The sequence below is a fragment of the Equus caballus genome, chromosome 2 (genome assembly GCF_041296265.1).
Source record: "Equus caballus isolate H_3958 breed thoroughbred chromosome 2, TB-T2T, whole genome shotgun sequence".
Lineage (NCBI taxonomy): Eukaryota > Metazoa > Chordata > Mammalia > Perissodactyla > Equidae > Equus > Equus caballus.
The window spans coordinates 87709364-87732663 of NC_091685.1; the positions used below are offsets into that span (position 1 = coordinate 87709364).

General features: G+C 40.0%; 1 protein-coding gene across 5 annotated transcripts in view; it reads left to right on the top strand.

The window, feature by feature from the left end:
• Positions 1-1279: 1279 nt before the first annotated feature.
• GATB (glutamyl-tRNA amidotransferase subunit B) overlaps positions 1280-23300 on the top strand; it is a 74895-nt gene continuing 52874 nt past the window's right edge. For 4 of the 5 annotated variants that reach the window (XR_011436737.1, XR_011436736.1, XR_011436738.1 and 1 more), the window contains exons 1-2: positions 1321-1603; positions 3550-3700. Coding sequence is in view for 2 of the 5 variants with exons in the window: in XM_005607818.4 (XP_005607875.1) it covers positions 1428-1603; positions 3550-3700 (327 nt within the window). In the remaining 3 variants the exon portion in view is untranslated. Of the gene's footprint in view, positions 1604-3549; positions 3701-23300 lie in introns of all 5 variants that reach the window. The other variant, XM_001501357.7, reaches the window with a different exon arrangement.

Below are 23300 nucleotides of genomic sequence, written 5' to 3' on the forward strand. Positions count from 1 at the left end.
GTATGCAGGTTTTTCCCCTGCTACATACTCGGAGTTAGGTATCAACGATGCCTACTTGACTTCTCCACTTGTGTGTCTCCAAGGCAACCAAACTCATATTTTCCTGTAAATCTGTTTCTTTTCTAGTTTCATTATCTCAGTAAATAATTCCATTAGCTATCCAGTTGTACAAGCCAGAAATCCAAGAGTTACTTGACCTCACCTAGTCTTTCACCATCATATCCAATCCATCACTAAGTCCTTCAGTCTTACTTCCTGAATCTATCTCACATAGGTCAATTTCTCTTTGCCTCCACCACCACACTATTTCACTACCTCCCTCCTAAACAACTACTCCTCCAAAGGGCATCCACTGTCAAATGCATTCTCCACACTGCATTACATCATTCAACAAATATTTTTGAGGGGCCTACTTTGTACTCTGGTAATACTGTGTTGAGTAAGACAGACAAATTCCTCATTCTCAAAGAGCTTGTGGAGACAGAAGACAAACATCAGATAGTTATAAGCACTATGTGGAGAATTAAAATAGGGTGATATAATAGAGAGTGCCTGAAAGGCTATTCTAAATTGTGTCTTCAGATACAAGAAATCAGTGGGAGTGTCAACAAGGAGTATGAGTTTGGAAGCAGGAAAATAGAAGTCCACTGGGACGATGGTATCCACTATCAAGGCTTCTCACATATAAGGAGAGGGTTTCAAATACTGGCCAAGATCAAAAAGGAGAATAAGTTAAAATGTACCCGAAGGTTGAATCTAGGTCTGTCTCCAAGCACCTCTGCTTAAATATAGCACTTTTTACCTCCATGAAAATATCCTATTTTTTGTTAACTTTTCTGTATGTCTCCTCTCCCAAGAACGTAAGCTCCATGAGCATAGGGGCCATAACTGTCTTGCTCACTGCTGTATCCGCAGTGCCTAAGAACTGTGCCTGGCATACAGTAGGCACGCAAATAAGTATCTGTTGCATTAATGCACAAATTGGTGTGTGAACTGGGAGAGTAGACAGAGAAAATAAGTGAGTGAGTTGGGGGTTCAGGAAGTCTTCGCGGAGACGTCAAGGTCATTTACTTCAGCTCGAAAGTTTAACTGGGGTATAAAATCCTAGCCAGGTTTCTCAGCTTTGGATCTGCGGCACCACCTGTTCTCACTCAAACTCATCCACAAGCTCACGGTCACAAACTGAGACTCCCCGCTAGGAGGAGTCACACCTCTCGACCCAGAAACCCTCTCACCCTCTCCTCTATTTCTCCTTCCCTCCCCTCCCCGCAAGGGTTCCGGCAGCCTTCGAGTCGCAGTGCTCACCGGGAATAGTAGTCTTCCGGTCCGAACCGCTAGAGGTTTTGTACAGTTCCAGAACTACGCTTCCCAAGGGGTCTTGCGGCGGAGGGAGGCTGCGTCACCTGACCAAGACTGTGGAAGAGGCAATGGCGGCGCCCATGCTCCGCTTGTGCTGTCCTGGAAGGCGTTGGGCTTTAGCCTGCATTGACGGTTGTTCTCGCCACAGAAGAGGGGCTCCGAATGGGTGCACGTCCAGCAGGAGAAGGGGACAGAGCTCAGTGGCTCAGCAGCCCTTCATCACGGCCCAGAAGCCGAGGAAAGGGTATACTATTTCATACCATTACTGCCCACCTAAGTGTGAGGTGGAAGTGCGGGAGTGGGGAGATGATGGCCACTACAGCCCAGCCTTCAGTGTAGATGTTTTGATTGGCGGGAGGGTGTTGGGCTATAACTTAGAGTCTTGAAACCTAAACGAAAGCACAAAACAGACCCTCTACCAGCCCCGCCCCTACACGTAAACCACTGTCTTCAATTAGATAAGTATATTTGGGGAATTCGCGAGTGTAACCTCACAGGTGTTTTCTTGAATCGAAAGCTGCACAGACAGAAGAGTGGATTCAGTCGCCTTACTAATAGCACCAGCAGTGAGGTCGGTGACACTAGAAGCGGGATCTTAATTAGCTGACAGTTATTTAGCGCTACTATAGGCCAGCAACGTTCTAAAGGTAGAAAGAGAACCTTTACCTACAAGCTCTGAATAGTGATGGCTTAATATCATACGAGTAAACACCACCATTCTGTGGAGGCGTTTCATGTTGAACATGTGTATCTAGACCTAGGAGGATGCAACCAATACAAGACATCTTTGGCCTAGTTTGCTAGTTATCCTCTGAACAGCTATTTATACTTCACTATATAATACTTAAATATGTTTTGTTTTACTCAAAAACATACGGCATGTGTCTAATATTTTGTTTATCTTTTGAGCTAGTTAGGTTGGTATTATTTTTGCTTTTCAGTTCGAGAAACAGGGAAAATGTCCAGAAGAATTCACTTTCTATTCTTTTCATAAATTAGGTAATCTCACTGTGAATAGGAAGTGTTTCTTTCATGTAATGAAACTGGAGAAATAACTTTGAATAGTGTTTTAGTGAATGCAGAATTTCTGATAAGGTCTTCATTTCATTCCTCTCAATTACAGGCTGTTCTTCCAAACTTTAAAAAGAAGGAATTAATCTTCTCACAATACCATAGATACAGAGCTTCCTATGTTGAAATGATTGAAACAAAACCCAATACATATAAACAAAAATCTAGATAATATAGAAAATTGCTTGGGAGAAAAGCAGGATAGGAACGACAAAATATGGAGAGAGTATGTGTAAACAGGCCATTTGCAGATTGTCCAGGATACATGAGTTTCAGGGGATTAAGCACGCTTATAAGAGCCTGGAGAGACCTGTGTATGGAATGTTCATACAGACCTAACAGAGTAGGAGGGGCCATATTAAGAGATTATTACAGCATTTAAGAGCTTTTTAGATTTGATAGCAATCAAGCATGAACAAACAAGCAAAGGAACCTGAAACTAGACCTTGGGAATTGCAAGTGATTTGGAGCACCAAAAAAATGCTACTTCTGATAGTTTAATGTTTTTCTTTGTGCAAAATTCCCAGGAAGAGTATCATTTAGTGGTGATCTGTTATATGTGTCACTCTGGTCATTTTATTTGCAAGCCATTGTTATGAAATGACTGAGAATTTCCTTTCTTTTTTAAATAATGAGCTGTGCAACTATTTATTTACCATTATGTCTCTAGTAGTAGAACACTTATGTTTATATTGATTCTAAAAATATCCCCAAGATGGGCTTTCTTCATTTACTGAATGACTAATTGGTAAAGGACAGTTAATTTAGAAAATGCTGCTTTTCTCTGAAGTCAGCCAAGCAGTTGCCACCTGATACCCATTTCTAAATTGTTTTAAGATGCCAAATTGTTCCTTTCTCTATCACCTTCCTGTTTGTACAGTGCCCTCTCCCTATGCCCTGTTGTAAATGAATTTTATTTTGCCATCTTGTAGGTGTTCGCTATGAATTGCTTTTGATTTAGTCATCAGTACAATATGACACACTGTTTAATGTAAGGATGTAAATTTTTAATAAGTTAAAAACACAAATAGGAAATTAACATTTGTGGTTTAGGTTCACAGAAAGTCATGCATGGTGACAAATCTAACTACTTCTTAACCACTCTATCTTTCTCTTTAGTGAACACGAGTGGGCAGCTGTGGTAGGTTTGGAAATTCATGCCCAGATTTCCTCCAAGTCTAAACTCTTCTCTGGATCTCAAGTCCATTTTGCAGCACCTCCAAATTCTTTGGTATCTTTTTTTGATGCATCTCTGCCTGGAACTTTGCCGGTAAGGTTTTTATTTAATCTTATTTTCATTAGAAAATGTTAATATTTTACTGAACATAGATAATGATTTCCTTGTTTTAATATCTTGGCACAACTCTTAGGAGATGCTTCTTTAGGGAATTTTGGATGAAGTGGGATGGACTAAATGTTTTCTAAAGACCCATCTCTATAATTCTGTTTCTAAGTCTAAAGTCATACCTTTATTCGTACATTTAATCACTTGTATTTTAGAATGTCTACTAAATACCAGACACTATGCTATGAACTGGAACATAAAGATAAGCAATGATTCTTGCCTTTGAGGAGTTCAAAGACTAGTTGGGGAGATGGGTCTTATAAATGGAGTACTGTGATCACTCCTAGGAAGGTAATATGCAGAGGATGGTTTTGGAACCTAGTGGAGGGCCACCTAATTCCATAAGAGAAGGACTGTTGTGAGAATTTGGAGAAGGGATATGGTTGGTTAAGAAAGGATTGTTGAATGAGGTAGTGCCTGAACTGAGAAGCCAGGTAGGAGTTAGATAAATGAAGGAGGAAGAGGAAGATGCTTCCTTTGACTAGCATCATATATCACATCGTATTATGGTGTAAGGTCGATAATGATAGTGGTTGTTGAAAATTAAGTGGTCAATAATGGAGGAAAAAGTCAACTACAATATGCATTGTATTGCATATTGTGTGTAAACTGCTTGTATAAGTACTCATTTTCACTTGAACCCAAGGAATGACTGGGTCCAATGTACCCATCAGTAAGATTTTTAGCATATATTTTCATGTATTTGGCTGAATTTTGAAGAAATTCAGGATGGAAGGACCAATGTGAATATTTGGGCTAATAAGTAGCTCATAGTCTGTCCAGGACGTATAATATCAACTGGGTATGGGGTTTCCTGCCATCCTTGGAGGGAATGTGAATATATGTTGGTGATGGTGTTCGGGGAGGTTGTCACAGGTGAAGTCCATACTCTAACATTTAAATACAAGTGAAGGCTGGTTGAAGTGAGCACCAGCAGGCTTACAGGAGCAGAGATTTACTTTTCTCAGAGTCACTGCCCAAAGTGGCAGGTTATAGGCAGTGCCCCCAGTGTGCCTGTTGTACCAGGGCTTTGGTTGTATTGGGACAGTGTCTCTATCTTGGAACTTTTTCCTTAATTGTGCTTTTTGTCGTGGAGGACTCTCTTCCCTGAAAATGATGTCTAGGGTCACTTTTGATTTATTGCTGGGTCTCTCTGGGGGAAGACAAGTATAGTGCCCCTCTCTTCTTCCCTCCCTCCCCCTCTGTCTTCCTCTCTGCCTTTCTCCTTCTCTCTCTCTCTCTTCCCCCCCATTCCCACCCTTCCTCATTCGCTCCCTCCCTCTCTCTGGCTTAGAGTATCTATCTATGGAGAGATTTTTTTTGTTTGAACAGATGCAGTTTTTCAGTTGTAAATGTATGAGTTCTTTTTTGGGCAGAGACTCAGATAGAGTAGAAATAAAGTAATATCTATTCAGACAAGTGAAATGGAAAACAATTCATCACAACACTTCTCCTTTTTTCCTACTGAGCTCAGAACATTTTTTTCCACATAGTAGTTCATTATCAAGAGACTAGACATAACCTCTGAATTCTTTCTGGGTTTTTCCAGCTGGGAAAAACCTAGCAAGGTATTTATTACGGTTCACAATTAGAAACAGATCTGTTTTGTCAATAGGCATAATAGGCTCTTCAGTTGTGGCTAAATGTGTTCAGATATTAGAGACAATTCAAAATAACTAAAATGTCAAGATGCTTTTGAAGACTTCTGTTATGCACCAAAGAAGAAGACACTTGCTGGTGATAAGCATATCAGTAAAACAGTGAAGGTGTTTCAGGTATTTGAACATTGAGAACTTGGTTTATATTAAATGACAGTCTGGAAAGGCTGGAAATCCAGTTTTACTCGAGCTGGGATTTGTTTTTCCCCCTCAGAGTCTACCACACTCATGGTTTGAGTGCGTAATAGGTTATCCCCTCAACAGAGCTAAGCAGCCTCCTTTTTAGAAATGTTTCTGAAGAAGATAAACATTTCTTTAAAAGACCTATTTTAGTATGTGAGCAAAATTATACCAAAACTACCAGAATAAAACATTGCCACTCCCATAGCATTTTGAAACCCTGTGATTTACCTGTATGTAGATTTAAAATATCCTGAAACATTTAGACTGTTGTCCTTCTCTAAGCCCTATGGAGATGGTGTATTGATACTCTGATATTCTGACTCTCCATTTGGTTGTTTTTGTATAAAATGTGGTGACTGTTTGTCAGATACGCTGATAAGAAGATAGAAAAAGGCAGCCAAAAGAATTTAGGTTTTGGTGTAAAGTCTTTTTCTACAGACTGAATTTGGTCCATGTGTAATTTCATTTGTTCTGCTTGCCCATTAAAGAGAAGATATGATAATCTGTGTCTTTCTGTAGGCATTTGATTCGCCCTCTCTCTTGATTGTGTCTTCATTCATTCACTCAGCTGACATTTATTGGATGCCTGCCATGCGCTAGCCATCGTACAGCTCTAGTGACACAGCTTTAAAGAGGTAAAACATAGATAGGGTCTTGTCCTCATGGAGCATGGACAAGTGAGCAGACAGTTGCAGTACCTTTTAATGAACATGTTGGAAATACAGGGTGCTCTAGGAGCACATAAGAGAGGCATTCAACACAGATATAGGGGATTTGCAAAACTGGCCAAATAGAAATTCATAGGATGTACAAAGACCAGAAGCAAACAGGACACGGCTTGCTCTAGGAAGTGAAAGAAGTTCCATGTGTCATAGCATAGAAGTTGAATATGGCATGGCAAGAGGTGAGGCTGGTGTGGGAAGCATGGTCTGTACCATATAAGCCCTGCTAAGGAGTGTGGGTCTCATTTGCAAAGAGGTAGGAAGATGTAAGGAGAATACAGGGTCAGAAACTCCAAGGAGAGGAGGGTTCTGAGAAGGAGGGAGTTCAGCAGTGTCAGATGTTACTGAGAGGTCAAGTAAGGTGGAGATTAGGAAGTGCCCTTGGATTTATCCACAGGGGTATCCTTTGCAAGAACAGTTTCAGTGGAGCGATGCGGGTAGAAGGTAGGTAGCAGTAGATTCAGAAATGCAGGGATGTTGAGGAAGAGGTGAGAGAGTGGGGCAACTGTTTCACGAAGTTTGACTGTGGAGGAAAAGAGAATGCAGTAGGTGGAGGTGGAATCAAGGGAACATTTTTTTATTGTCCTGTTTTCCTTAATATTGAGGACACTTGAAAATGTTTAAATGCTGATGAATTATAGTCAGCAATAATGTACGCTTTAAAATATGTTAAGAGGGTAGATCTCACGTTGTGTTTTTACTGCAATAAAATAAATTTCTTTTTTTGCATGCTGATGAGAAGGAGCCAATGAAGAAAGGGCAGTTAAAGAGGCTTTTGATTAATATGGCAAGTTGAATGTATATATTTTAATCTGTCTCTCTCCCTACCCCAAAGAAACCCACTGAAATGACAGTAAAAGAATTGAAAAGTTATAAATCTGCAAGAGAATGGGAGAGGAGACCAGAGTGCGTGAGAGACGGTGGATGGCAGTTGCCTGACTTGGCAGACAGGAGTTAACTGTAACCCAAGAGAGGCACAGAAAGCCTGCAGAAAGAGACACTAGTGAGAAATGAGATGATGTGCATTACAAAACCTCAGAAAGGGTCGGGATGTGGGATCGTCGGTATTGTGGAAGGCCAGGGAGAGGGGAAAACAAAGGAATTACTTCAGAGTCTGGCTACAGAGCAGTTAGACCTAAGGTCCTCTCTCTGACCTTCTGCAGCTGCCCCACCCCCACAGGAATCTATAGTTTAGAGAAATTCAGCTGATGATATACTCCCCTTGGGGACTCCAGGCAGAGCAGAAGGCACTGGTGTCAGACAATGCCTGCACTCGGAACTCCAGGGTCCGCCCAGTCATTTTCTCTGCACTGTTTGAGGAGCTCAGGGGACCTGGTATGGCCATCTCTCTTCTTTCTCCCCTCCCCCAAGCAGGAATCTGCAGGAACTTATTTGGAAATTATATGTCCCTAGAGGGAAGAGCTTCAGGTATTGATATGGGTTGGGGGGGGTGGCGTGTCTCACAATAAAAAAGCTACCTGGCCACGTTGAAGGCCACTAAGCCAACAAGTCCTGGATGTTTACATAGAACTTTTAATCAGCATCTTAATACCTTACTGTAAAATGTAAATTGGAGCCAACCCTGATAGCCCAGTGGTTAAAGTTCAGAGCTCACTGCTTCAGGAGTCTGGGTTCACTTCCCAGTTGCAGAACCACACCACCCATCTGTCAGTAGCCATGCTGTGGCAGCGGCTCACATAGAAGAACTAGAACAACTTATGACTATCATATACAACCATGTACTGGGCCTTTGGGGAGGGAAAAAAGAAGAGGAAGATTGGCAACAGATGTTAGCTCAGGGCGAAACTTTCCCTGCAACAAAGGAAAAAAAATTTGTTGTTAAAAAATGAAAAGTAACAATAATAAAATAAAATATAAATTGACTGCCAAAAAATCACTAGACATTTGAGGAAATTCTTCAGCATAATGCACAGAGCCCAAAATAAAAAGAAACTAAAAGAAATAAGAGGCAACATATAAGGCACAGGGTAAAAGAATACTTTTAAAATTAAAAGCTTTTATAAATATTCTCAGAGAGATAAGAGAAGTAGCTGCATCCTTGAAACAACATGATACTGCTTTTTAAAAATAAATAATCAGAACAAAAAGCTCTTAGAAATTAAAGTTATGATGGCAAAAAAAAAGAGAGAAGGATAAAGTCAAGAAAATCTTCCAGAAAGTATAACACACATACTATCAATTAGACAATAGGTAAAAAGTAAGAAAATTAGAGAATCAATCCAGGATGTCCAACATCTGGTTCATAGGAGTTCCACAAGAGAGAAAATAGGTAAAAGGAAACTATCAAACAAATAACACGGATTGATTTCCCAGAACTGAAGGACACAAGTCTCTGAAAGAGAAGGGCCTGCCAACAACCCCGTGCAAGGAGTAAAAATAGTCTCACATGCAGGCACATCATCATGAGGTATAGAAATGCCAGGGATAAAGATACGATGCTAGAACTTACAGAGAAGAAAAGAAAAATCACATGCAAAGGACTGGGAATCAGAAAGGCATTGGACTTCTTAAGAGCAGCACTGAAGGCCAGAAGAGAATGGAACAGTGCCTTAAAAAAATCTTAGGAAAAAAAAAAATCACTCCAACCTAGAATTCTGCACCCTACACTGTAAATCAAGTATGACAGTAGAATTATAATATTTTCTGACAGGCAGGTTCTCAAAAAATTGTCCTTTCATTATCACGGGAACCTGTTGGAGTAATGGAGAGGTACCAGATTGCCAGCTCTGCAACAAGCCCAGAGAGCTGATGGAGAGGAGGAGGGGTGACTCCAGAACAGAGAGCTTCCAAGGGAAAAGCGGAGGTGGGGCGGGAATAACATATATAATGTTTGTGTCGGAAAGAGATTTTATATATAAGCTGGAGTCTTTGAGAATAATAAGCAATAGGTAGTAAAAAATGAAGCAAGTAATAAAATGAAAGACCTCTCGAATTTAAAAATGTGGACAAAGAGAATAGATTAGTGGCTACCAGGGGAAAGGTGGGGTGGGGGTGGGCACAAAGGGTGAAGGGGTCCACCTACAATACGAATGACAAACATTAATGTACAACTGAAATTTCACAGGATTGTAACCTATCATTAACTCAATAAAAAAAAAAAATGAAAGACCTCTCAACTCCAGGAAAAACAAAATGTTCAAGAAAGGAAATGTAATCATAGTGTACTTAGCTCAGCAGAGAAACATATTTACATAATAATAATAATAGAAGCACCAACTACTGATTTAACAAAAGCTGTGGTATAACTGGGATATTGGGAAATAAAAGAACTAAGTGCTTATCTACGATAATTGCAAGTCTTGTTCTAAATTGATAAAGCAATAAGAAAGTAATGTAAGAACATGCTTTAGGAACATTTTTGGCCGCAGATTAGGGTAGGCCTCTCTCCTTTTCAGGCCCCAAGTTGGTTGATTAGTTTTTGGGTTTTGGCATTATTATTTCTTTTTGTTTTTTATTTTTTTACATGAGGCAATGAGTGAAAAATTAGAGCTCCCAAGAGACAGATTATTAATCAAAAGGGTTTTCAACAAAATTTTTTAAAATTTTATATAAAGATAATATTAAGAAATATTCAGATATTACCTCTGCTGGTTTCTCAGCCTTCTGTTGGTGAAATTTCTTTCTTTTTTGCTCCCAGAGTCCAAACAGTGACAGACTCCCACTAATCCTCCACCTATAACTCTTACCCTTACCCTGATCTTCGGGAAAATAGGCTCATCCACGTTCATCATTCACACTCAAGCCCTTTATGTGGTGGGAGTCCCTGTTTCCCCTCGGGTGAAGTGACCTACCTGCTTACCAACTTGACTTTTTGTACTTTAATGTTAAAGTCCAGCTCATCATGGGGTTGCCCTTGGGGGCAGCATATTTGGTTCTAGAAGAGAAATATTATAAAGTAGCAATCATGGGTAAATTCTTGTGAGACAGATTGAGGTATAAAAGTATTACAGTATATCTCACCTTATAACTTATATAAATTTTCTCTTGAGAATGGAATAGGCCAAGTCTGTGGCTCCATGTTCTAAAAACAAGAACACTGTGTCATTGGGACAGTTTATCAAGGCTGTCTTTTTCCCAGATTAAGGAAGGATTGTCACATGGCAAATGGCCAAGAGCCTTGACCAGCAGATGCTGAATTTTCCAAAGGTCCCCTGGCATGGCATATTATTTAAAAATAGGAAGATAAATACCAGACAACTCAAAATCTGAAGGTGGTTGCTATCAGGGACCAGGACTGGTGGGGGAGGGTGGCGGGAACTGCTGCTGCTGCTTCTCATTATTAATTATTTCAAAATGCATGCCTGTAACATTTTGTTAAACAATTGAATGTTAGGTTTAAAGGAGTAACATATAGGGGAGAGAAAATTATTGCTGGAACCGGGTTCCTGAGAAAGCAGGAGGTGTCCTGAGAACAGGGGGAGAAAGACAGCCCTCCCACTGTAACCTCAGGGAACATGTGCCTCTCTGCCCGTGGGCGCAGGCAACTTTTTAGGTGGGGTTGTGGAAGGCTGAGGAAGCTCCCATCTGATTTTTTTCCCTTTTCCAGCAAACACTGTTTTCTTACATCTGGCTCTCTCCTTTTTGGTGCTCTTTCCTGTCTGTGTTAGTCTGTCTTGCATTTTGGGTCTGTGGGTGATGCTCTCTCTTAGTTTTTCTGTGCCTCCAATCATTTCTGTTTCTCCCTAGCTCTTGAATGATAGTAGAGAATTCTAAGTTGACAGTTATTTCCCCTCGGCACTTTGAAGACACGATTCTATTGTCCTCAGCATCTATTACTGCTGATGAGAAGTCTGTGTCCGTTGTAGTTAATCTGGTTTTTTTCTCTCTGATAGCTTTAGCCAGGATATGTCCAGGTATGGGTTTGTTTTTATTTATTCTGCTCAGTACTGAGTGTGATTTTTCCACTTGAAGACTCTACCCTGGACTGTGGAAGTATCCCTGGGGGATGAATTCATGGTGCCCTCTGCCGGGGCCCTTTGGGCTTTATTGAACGAACAGTGTCTGTGTTAATTTCTCAGCCCCCGACTGTCACATAGCTTGGATAGTGCCAACACGCACACACCACACCCTAGCCAGGTACAGGGCGAGGGGCTCTGATTTCTCAAGACTCTCTTTTCACTCATGGCCTGACGTGGGTGGCCTCCTCCTTATCAACTCCTCCATTTGGTGGTACATTTTCTGACTGAACCAGGATTTTGTGGCTCCCAGCTCCTTACCACAGTGCTTCACAGCCTTGACTTTCACTCCTGAGGTGCTTTAAATCACCAACATCTGGTGTCTCTTCAAACTGGTTAACGATAGTAAAATCAACTAACAGTTACTGAGTGCTTGTTGTGCAGCAGGCACTGTTCCAGGTGCTTTCATATATGTATTAACTTATTTTAACCTTGTAACAACTCTATGAGGCAGTTCCCATCATTATCCCAATTGGAAAGTAAGTGGAGAAGCCGGAATGAAACCCAGTAGATGGCTTCCAAGTTCATACTCCTACCCCAGGGTGATACATGGCTTTAAACTCTCACTACTGCTGTGGGCCCCAGGAGATTTCCTTTTTTGCACTTGAGCTTGCCTCTGTGTGTGTGTATCTATAAATTTACATGTATATATAAATATCTGTCTGTATGGATATTTATATCACCCCCTCACCACCACCCCCAGCATGTCTGTACTACCAGCTCTGTATCACTTAGGCTGCTATCTTGACCAATGGTTACAAGCCCCCACCTGATTCTGATGAGTAACCCTTCTTCTGAATGTTGCTAGGACCACAGGTGTTTTATCTTTTTATTTTACCTTTAGTTTTGGAGTTATATGGAATCCCATCATAAATCTTCAGACTGAAAAGGTTATTCAGCCCATTTTCCTGCTTATAGGCAGGATTACAGCTAAACCAAGGACAGCGTTCTTTGTTTTTATTAGCAGGGATTCAGCCTCACTCATTACTTTAACCTAGTAAAACCTCTTACTCTGGTACAGAATCTTCTTTAATTTATTAAATAATTATTTCTCTGCAGACTTATAGAATTTTAGGTTATTTGCTTAGAGTTAGTTATTTCCTATTTATCAATGTCATTCCAATTTCTCTACTTGTAATGCTTTGTATATGAGATGTGAAATGAGAAGAAAAATAGGAAAGAAAATATATTTGATAAACTGTCATGGGATTTACAAGTTTGTTTGTTTCATAATTTGCTAATGTTTCCAGTAATAGGGAGGTGTCAGCCAGGCATCAACTATGTTTGAAATTTATGCCTGTGCAAACCTACTTGCTTGCACACGACACACTCATTCTGTTATTTGAAATGCTTGGCCCCCTCCAGAAATGCAGACGAAAGTGAAGAGAACATTGTTGCCTCTGCTGAGGCTGGTAGGTTCCTCAGCTGTGGGCTGTAGCTAACTCCTCGTGATAATCAGGCTGCACCACAATTAAATTAATTAGAAACTAGTGACTCTGCTCTCGTTTTGCTTGTCTGAAAGCGCTTATCTGTACATAACACAGAACCCTGTAGTAACTATGAATGTCTCTTGTTTCCAGAACTGGGGATAGGGGTATAAAAGCTGTTTTCCACACATGTCTGCAAGAATATTCTCCTCTTTTCTCAGGATTGGCCTGTCTAAAAAAGCATTTGAGGCTTTCCATATCAAAGATGTTTGGAATTGGCCCTGGCAGCTGTGGAATGAAAACTGGAACTTGAACATTGTTCACTATATTTTCCAAAACCTTTCTTTGTTCGTACAAGTATGTACTACTATTAGCAAGAAGAAGGAGAATGAAGAGGGGGAAAAATATAATGTGAATAAATCTGATGTGAGGCCTGCCCTCTGGGAACCAACAAACAATGCAGATGTCATGCTTTATGCTGGAGATTCATTCTTGAACATGTATGCAGATTGCACCATAAGGGATCTTGCCCCTTAAAGAAATGATAATGTGACTGCTTTTGTGAAAAATTTTGAGATTAAGTTATTTTTTAAATTTCATATGATAGATTTATTTAAAGCTAGGTAAATCTGTAATATTCTAGCTCTCTGAACATAGCAGATATTGGTAATAACTTTTGTTTTGAAGGACCTACTAGATTTTGGAATACTTGACTAGCTCTAGAGAGCAGTAGGCTGCAGCGCTTTCCTGACCCTTCATTCTAAATGTAATTATAAAAGTTGTTTTTAACTCAAAACTTCTAAATGAAATAGAAAATCAAGGAAACAGCATTAGGGAAAAGTATTTAAATGCATACATTTATAATCAGATCTATATTTACCTCTCTGTCCATTCACACTTAGATGATGTTTGGTTTTTTGACTAAGAAGACAGAATGTCGCAGTTTTCTATTAAAATTGTTTTCCATTTCAATGATTTGCTTTAATGTAATCTGTAGAACTTATAATTACATTGTGTTCTCAGACTTTAATCTTGCCAGTTACTCTCCAAGTCGCTTCTCTAGTTTTCCTTCATCCCTTTGCAGAGTGGGGGTGCTCCAGGAGTGAATTGTGTTGCCCCAGACCCTTGCCCCTATAAAAGAGATGTGTCTGTGAGCTCATATACACAAATGTGGAAAGGTTCCCATTCAGCTCCTAAGCTCTTCTGATGGGCCAAACTTGCCTTATGATGTCATTAACTGGATGTCTCCCATGAACTCAGATGACTCATGACGATGATGGACTTTCATGTTCACTAGGCAGCATGATCTCACCTCCCCAGATGTGGAAAGCATTTGACTTCTTTCCTGCCACGGATCTTTTTCCAGCTTTCAGTGGATTCTTGACTGCCCCCTCTTCACAACCATTTTCACTTCCCCCACCTCTCTGCCAGTCTTACATGGAATATACCCCACGTGAAATCTAACTAGTCAGTCACGCACAAAACGTAATGATGTTTCGATCAATGATGAACCGAGTGTACATTAGTGGTCCCATAAGATTAGTACCATGTAGCCTAGGTGTGTAGTAGGCTATACCATCCAGGTTTGTGAAAGTACACACTCTATGATGTTTGCGCAATGACGAAATCGATGCATTTCTTGGAACGGATCCCCATTGTTAAGAAACACACTGACTGTATGAATAGTTGAGCTTCTACTTTATATCAATATATATTTGTTTCACACAGTTGATTGATTATCCTTTTATGAATGTTGTTTATAGGGGTTTCTGTGTTTGATTATATGGTTCTAAAAAGCAGTTCATGGATCTTTCTTGGGCCATTTGACAGTACCTTGCATAAAACATGTATAAAATACCCTTAATAAATATTTCTCTATATAATTACATACACTTACATGCACATACATGAGTCCATATGAAAGAATTTTCCAGGTGTCTAAAACCCTTTTGATATTTTTTAACCTCTTTGTGGGAATCTTTCTAAAATGCATTTTATACTTTCTTGCTTTTAAATAGAGTATATTGAACATAAGCTAACCTTTTCTTGATTATTCAAGGTTATCAGCAACATCAGTTGTTGCTCAGTGTTGTAATATAATGGTGCCTTAGAGGGCTATTGAGGTGTGTAAAGCTATCTAATTTACAGTAAATGGCTAATGATAGCCATTCTTTTAAGGTTTCATATTATAATCTTTTTCCTTATTATTACAGTCATCTACCTCTCACCTCCTTTTTTAAACTACTGTCAGTATATTTCACTCTAGGAACCCCTTCTTGCTCATTTTCCACTTCCCAATTATTACTTCTGATCTGCTCTAGCCCAGAGAGCCAGATTATCAAATTTGTTAATGTAAGTAACAACAGGGCTCTGAGTAGGGACCTATCCTGTGAAATGAAGTACCTGGATGGTGTGAAGCTGGTTAGCTTCTTGAAGTTATAAGCAATATGGGAATAGAGTAGGGAGAGATCCTGGAAATCAATTTAGTCCTTTTAGTTTACAGATGAGAGAACTGCTGTTGTGACTTGCCCACAGTCACACAATTACTTAATGTCCCAGTCAGATTAGAACTCTTGTTTCTAATCTCAGTTTAATGTTCAGCTTCCAGTCTTTCTTCCACCATAATTGGAGTTGCTAGAAGTCTGATTTTTGTAGGCGCCATTATTGTGCGGGTATTATATATTATATATTTCAAAACATGAATACCATTAAGATGTAAATGTAATGTGTTTATAGATGTACGTCCACCTGCTTTTACACAGTCATTGATTAATCAGCATTGACATTGATTGTATGTGCTGTTAATTACAATGTGTACTAGGTGAGAGATCTAAATCTAGGGAGAGAGAAAAGAGGAACTGTGATGATTCAGAAGAAAAAAATGGATAAAAGAAATCTAACCTAATTAGCCAACAATTCAGTGCCCCAGGCACTGGATTTCCCCACATCCACTATTAAGAGAGTAGCCCTGACTGTGGGCAGCTCTTAGCTGTACATATCACCATGCAAATAAGGGTTATAATAGAAAATTCTTTTAGGATCTTTTCTCTATGCTTCATTCTGGGAAATTTTCTCTACACTCTCTTCCCTTTCACTAATTCTCTCTTTGTTATGTCTACTCTTTAACGTATCCACTGAGTTTTTTTACTTCATTGAAAATATCTTTCATTTATAGAAAGTCTGTTTTTCTCTTTTAAATCTCTCTTGGCTTTTTGAAAATGTCGTGTTCCTTTTTTATGTATTTGGTTCTTTATTTCTGTAGTAATTTTATTTTCTTTTATTGCAGTAAGGTTGGTTTATAACATTATATAAATTTCAGGTGTATGTCGTTATATTTTGATTCTTGTGTAGATTACATCATGTTCACCACCCAAAGACTAATTGCAATCCATCACTCTTTAGTAATTTTAAATCTACTTATTTTATAGTCTGTGTTCAATAATCCCATTACCTGAAGTTCTTGGGCCGTCTTGTTCTGCTGTTTGTGTGCCTCCTGATTCTGGCTAATGGTAGATGATCTGTGTATTTTGTAATTTTGGATTGTGAAATCATGTTTGACAGGGCTTTATTAGTGGGAATCTTGTGGCTGGGTTGACAGCAAGTCTTTCCAAAGGACCTTTTCATTGGCCTTTCCCAGATGCCCCAGATCTAAGCCAGGGCCATTTTTCACATTTATCTCTTAGTTTGGGGGTTCCTAGACCACAGAGTTAGTAAATTTGAACCCCAGGCCTGCCTGAGAGCAGACTTGTGACAGTCAATTCTTAGGGCAGACTTTTTTGTTTTGTTTTAACCCCACATGTGGACTAAGCTTTTACCAAGATTGAAACCTTTCAGGAGGGAACAGAAGGTTTGACCATGTAGCTGGGGCTGTGGCCAAGGCTGTGAATGTGGGTGACTCAGAGACTCAGAATGGGGCAGGAAAGGCATCTTTACACCTCTCCCTGGCTTCCTTTCCTCTACTACCAAGATATCCCTCCCTTCTGATTGCACTTCTTCTGCATTGTTCTGTGTGTCTTGCAGTTCTTCACACCGCTTGCGACTGAGATCTGTGCACATCCCAGCTCATCTTATTTGTCCTCTTGTCACAGACACAGATGAAGTGATTGAGCTCTTTCCAAATTACCTCTAATTATTCAAGGATGCACACTCTCACTCATTGCTTTTTAAGGTTATTAGTTTCCAAAAAAAATTTTATCCTTAATGAATCATTCCCTTCACCTTTGTGTGGAAATGATGATGCCATCTCATTCCTCCCAAGGACTAACAAAAAGCAGTATGATAGAATTGAGAGGAGCAGCTGGCTCTGGTGGGAAGAACCCATGAAGAAACTGAGGGTTTGTTTTCCCCTCCATCCAGCCTTGGGGGACCTGAGGGGCCTCATCTGGCCAGGTGACTCTCAAGCATCTCCCTGAGCCGGCCATGTGCTCCTTTCCTGGTAAGGGAACGTCTCCAGGCAGCACACTCATCTCCCTAGAGATTCATTCTTGAGCAGGAAACCTTCAGTATTGTGTTTGGAAAGGGATTTTCTTCCATTTCTACGTCCCCTTATGCAGGTTTGTTTTCTCCTCAAAATGTATGCTTGGATGAGAGATTGAGCACAATAACAACGAGCCCTTGTTAGCAAAGACAGTGCTGTACTTACAACTCGTAACTGTGTAGAGTGAATTTGGTACACTGCTGCACCCAAAAGTCCGTAATACTAGCAAGTGAGGTGGGAATGTGTAGAAAATAAAATGTAAACAAATTACCAAAGATGCCCAGGAGTATGAAAGCCTAGGGGTCTTTTGTTGATATAAATATATAGTAGTTAAAAAAATTACCTAACAGTGTTCTGTGACACTATTTTTGTCTCTGACATTCAGGCAGCTCATACAGGCTTTGTTCTAGTGATTTATACTAGAAGCCTATAATAAAAATGCAGCCTGAAATCATGCAGCTGGGTACCATTCATTTTTCTTCCACGGACAGTTCCAGAACTTAAAAAATTGCGGACCTGTGAAAGCTCTTCCCTCGTAGGAAATGCATGTCCTGCTATGGCAGCTGGCCCTCTTGGGTTTCTTCTGCTTTGTGGAGTCATTGGTAATGCTGTAGGGGTTTCTAGATTGGTTTTATGAGTGCTAGAAAATAGTTTCCAGGAAGATATTCTGTGGTTTTAGAGAGTAAATAAAAATAATACTCCATCCCGCTCTTGAGTCAGAACCAATTGAGAAATCAGCATAGAAGTCAGAAGATGGAGATGAACATACCAGCTTTATTACCAATAATAGCTTGATTCAAAAATGCAACTTGATATATAGCCAAATCACTTCTAGTAATTGCTGCCTAAGTTGAACTCAACTCCCCAAAATTGTAGGCCTTCCACTTGCAGAAAGCTTGTCATGTGGCCAATGTAGACCAGAATATACCATCCCTGTGTGCATGCCAATCAGAAAGAGCTCATATGGGCTTTTTTCGGTGGTTTATATTGGATGGCTATAATAAAAATGCTGAGCCCAAAGGGACCCACCCACATGTGCTCGATTCCTTTTCCCAAAGTCACTAGTCAGAAAAGTCACTACTTTTTGGGGGACAAAAGAATATAGAGTAGAGAGCAAAATCCAGCCACAAGGAAACATGGAGGCAGGAGAATAGACGATGCCCAGTTCTGCCCTCGAAAGCATAGGCCAGTTTTACTGTATCTTCATTGTGTCTGAGAGTAGATGTGAGATACTCTTTTTGGGTGGCTTCTGTGGAATTCTGTCTCCACACCACAAGTATGTACCCTTGTCATCTAAGGCCATTGAGCCTTAGAAGAGCCTTTCTTACTTGGTCATTTGTATGTGTATTTTCAGCTTCACATTTAGTATGGGTGGAGGAGTTGGCTGTTCTCTACACTGCAGCATCTGGGGAATTTTTTTTCTTAGCTCTTTTTAAAATCTTGGCAAAATTAGGAAGTCATTTTGCCATTGGCATCCCAGATATGACAAGTGTAGGCTTGGTGATATTGGCACAGTTAGTGTAGTCAGGCTGGGCTCCTCTGAAGAGCATCCTGTTCCTCGTGGCAGAGGGTTCTTGCTAGCGAGCCTTCATCTTTGCCAGCCTTCCACCGCTCGTTGTATCCATATAACAAGGCCTGGAGCTGGGACAGGGAGTATAAGTGGGAATCAAAAAACGTTAGTGTTCCCAGGAGCCTTAAAAGTATTCTGTTTCGAATTTGGATGCATGAATCTGCTTTTACAAGCATAAAAGCAAGAGGTGTCATCAATCAAGGGCCTTTGTCATGCTCTGCAGCTTTCTTAGGAGATGCAGACAGGCAGTAACATGTGATTGTCAATAGTGTCTTGAATTTTCAGTGATGTTCACCAACTCCTAGGCCACCCCAGTGAGCAAGATCAGGGGCTCCAACCCCAGTTGATAGGAGAAGAAACTGAGGGCCTTAGTGACTTGCCCAAGGACACAGGGAGGTCAGGAGCCTAGTTAAAAATAGAAGTGAAAATTGTCTGCTTCTGATTCTTAGCATGAAGCACCAAACTGCCTTCGCTTCTGCAGTGTTTGCTAATTGTTCATTTCTGACAAACCTAACAGGGAATCTTCCTCTATTGCCGGTTGTAAACATTTAAGATGCCTATAGTCACTCGTAGCCTTTGTCTGCTTATTACAACCAGCTAACCATCTTATTCACCGTATTTCTTGTTCTCTTCCATTTTTACATGTATGCAGAGAAGTTAATGTATAATGAAAGCAGTTCATAAACTCTCAAGTGGCCTGTAAATGTTATTTGGTATTATTACGATGCTCACGTTCTTAACTTTGCATCGTTAAAATATACATATGGACAGTTCCATTTCATTGTGGCCAGTAGGGTTGAGCAGGGAGTGTTACTTGTGTAACACTCACCTGAAATAACTTAAAATGGTGCATATCACAACAGCATGAGTAATGTTTAATATGAAGTTCTCAATCATAGATGTCCTTCAGAGAAGCACAAATTGAGAAATTACATATACGTTTACATAGTGAGGCAACAGAATGGAAGCATTATCAGAAAATGAGATACATGTACAACTTTGGGGGAGGCTAAAAGTATTCTCGACTAGAAAAGATATAATTGGGGAAAATTATTTTCCTACCAGGTAAAAGAACAAATCTTCCTTTCATGCTCTTGATTATATGTATGTTGTCTATATGCACTATTTATATACTTATATATAGTTAGTGCAGAATTCCCTGCTAACAGATTTTTCACGTTGCTAGAAAGATTGCACCACACTTCATTACCTACACAAGGACCTTAATATGTTCCATCACTTAATTATGGCATAGGAAAGTTTTAGATAGCTATAGTATCTAGGATATTTTCTTTTCTATAACTGATTTTCAGCAACAGTGAATGGAAGCTTCTGATACACATGTATGGTTTACGAGTTACCATCAGTTTAAATAGCTCTGGCCTCCTCTAGGCTCTCTCTCCCCCTTAAGGCTTATAACGTCTCACTTTGATCTCGGGTAGAATTATCAACTTCTTTCTCCCTCTCTGACACTTTTGATTTTGAAAAAATTCAAACTTACAGAAAAGTTGAAAGAATAGTACAATGAACGTCCGTCCTGCACCTAGATTGTTTTTTTCCTTTGGATGAGCCATTTGAGAATAAGTTGCAGACGTCGTGGCAGATCTTCCCTAAATATTTCAGCATCAGAATCCTAGGAACGGAAACATTCTCTTATCCGATTGCTGCGTAATATCATACTCACGAAAGCTAACACTGATACGATGCTCTTATCTAAGACACGGTTCATACTCAAGTTTCCACATTGTCTCAGTATTGTCCTTTATTTTCTTCTCCCAAATCTGGGATCCAAAGATCACACATTGTATTTAGTTGTCATGTCTCTTTAGTCTCATTTTTTTTCTTTTTCCTTTTCCTTTCCTCTCCCTTTCTTTCTCTCTATTTTCCCTCTCTCTCTTCCTCTCTCTCTCTTTCCTTCCTACTTTCCCTCCTTTCCTTTCCTTTCATGACATGACATTTTTGTTGTTGTGGGGGAAGATTCACCCTGAGCTAACAGCCATGCCCGTCTTCCTCTATTTTGTATGAGGGTTGCTGCCACAGCATGGACACCAAGGAGTGGTGTGGTTCTATGCCTGGGAGTTGAACCCAGGCTGCTGAAGTGTAGCATGCCAAACTTAACCACTAGGCCATGGGGCTGGCCCCATGGCATTTTTTAAGGTCCAGGCTCTCTATTTTATCTTGTTATCTACTCTTGAAGCAAACATAATTAAGGTAATAGGGGGTTTTACCCTGTGAAAGTTTGGCTTTTTTCTTTTTCCTCTTAACCTCCATGATTTCATGGCTTACTATGAAGCCTCTAACACGATGCTGTGTTCCCCTTGGATGTATAAAATTAAAGATAGTTTTTTCTTTCTAAAAATCTGTGTCCTGATAGACTCTTCCAAATGCTCACTCCTCAGGACGTTCCTGGGACTGATGAACATAGCAGCTGCACTTTGGATAGAATGGCATATATCTCTATGAATTTGCTTTTGATATTCACAGGCCTTGTTCTATCAAATTCCCTGTCCATACTAATAGCAAATACCTAGCCAGCATTTCTTAGAGTTCAGTTGGTTCAAGCCAGTTGTTCGTTTCCTAGCAATAGTCAAATCTTTCAACTCAATACTCTTCTTCTGTTTAAAGATGAAAATAGATTTCATTCTGGATCATTAGAGCTTATCACTCATGAAATTAAAGTTTCTTATCACTAACTGATTACTCTTGAGGTTTCAGTAATGTGAAATAGTTTGTCCTTCCATTGAATCTCTCCAGGTATAGAGTCTTCTGGGTAAATTTTAGGATAGATTAGAAAAGACTTGGCAGTTTCAGCATGAGGGAAATCTAAAACGAACGGGTTTGTATGTTTTAGTTTTTTTAATATTAATATGCTTTTCTTAAAAGTTATAAACAAGAGAAAGACAAATATTCTGAGTTAAAATGGAGAAAATCTTTCTCCATTAAAGATCCTGATCCTATCCCAAAGTTTTGTTCAAAAAGAATAATGATTTGTCTTTTTACTTGATTCCCATGTCTACTCCATGCCTTCATACATCTCTTCTCCACAGACTCTCTTTGAATCTCAAAAGTAACTACTATCTTAGAAGACAAAAAGTCGCAGATGCGTGGTGGGCAACAATGGGATGGACTCCTTTTTCCAAAATTGGCTCAATTAACTATTTTATAGCTGTTCAACTTGTTGGAAGGTAGTTTCTTTCACTTGAGAATGGAAGCTTTTTCCAGCTACAGACAAGCATACAATGTCACCCAGGAAAATTTTGCTTCACTATAAAACAGAGAAAATGAGGTAATATAAGCTTCCTGAGACATTAAGAAATATGGGCTCTATTCCACTGGAGGTAACACACTAATTATCACAAAAGGTGTTGGTTATCATTTAAGGGGGAAATATTATGTTGACATAGTACATAATTTCAGCATCTGTTGTGCCTTACTTTGGATTATAAATCCAGACTAATGGATCCGTGGAGCTGCTTAGACCTTTTCTGATTAGATTTCCTTGCCTCCCGGAAAAGCTTGCGTAGGAAAGATTCAGTTGAGATGGGCATTTTGCATTTAACAACACTTTCGTTCTGAAACTAGTATTTACCAAATATCTGCCACTTCTTGAGTCATTTTATTTAATTCACAGAACAATCTTGCAAAATAACTATTCTTCCCTAACAGATAAGGAAACTGAGGCCAAGAGAGGTTAGGTAATTTGTGCAAGGTCACACAGCTAATAAGTAGTGGGAGTGAGATTTAGACTCAGGTCCTTCTGACTCAGTTTTGCCCCAGTTTGTCAATTAGTAAGTCTGTCAGAGATCAGATTAATTGCCAATGAGTAATGCCAAATTAGTAACTGTTGGGAATGTTGTGGGAAAGAGAAATAGAGATCTGTTAACCTGCACACCCAATCTTGTGTTTTGCTGGCTACGAATCACTCTCAAAACTTCCTGTCTGACTTGGCTAAGTGGCCAAGTAGGAGACTCCACAAATGAACACTGTAGTAGTTGGGCCATTGGCCTGCAACTCCAAAGTGAAATCCAGCACACAAGCTGTCATGAGTGAACTCTTAATCTAGGCTAGAGGCAGGCCTAGAGCTGCCAGGCCCAGAGCTTTTCCTTCCTTCTTCTACAAGCCCAGAGGTGAAGGTCAGATCTTAGTATTCCAGTGGTCGGTAGAAGAGAAAGAGAGATTGCTCCAGTGCCTAAGGCCATGCTGGCTGCTTTCCAGCCCTATCTGGTGATGACTGTGGGCACCGGCTCTAGGCCACCTGACCTTGCCAGTTAGACAGAGGCAGGAGGAGAATGGAATCCCAGATGAGGAGAATGGGCCTTCTGACACTTTGGATCAAGGAAATATCCCTGTCCTTAATCCTGACTGGTCCTGGGGAGTGAAATTGGTTCCAGAGGGCTCGGAATAGAGGAGCACTGGCACTAAGGGATGGCTGAAATTGCCGGACCACACCCTTCTTCTTTGGAACAAGAGTTGTTTCCTGTGAGATGGATATTTGATTTTTTCTGTTTTTGT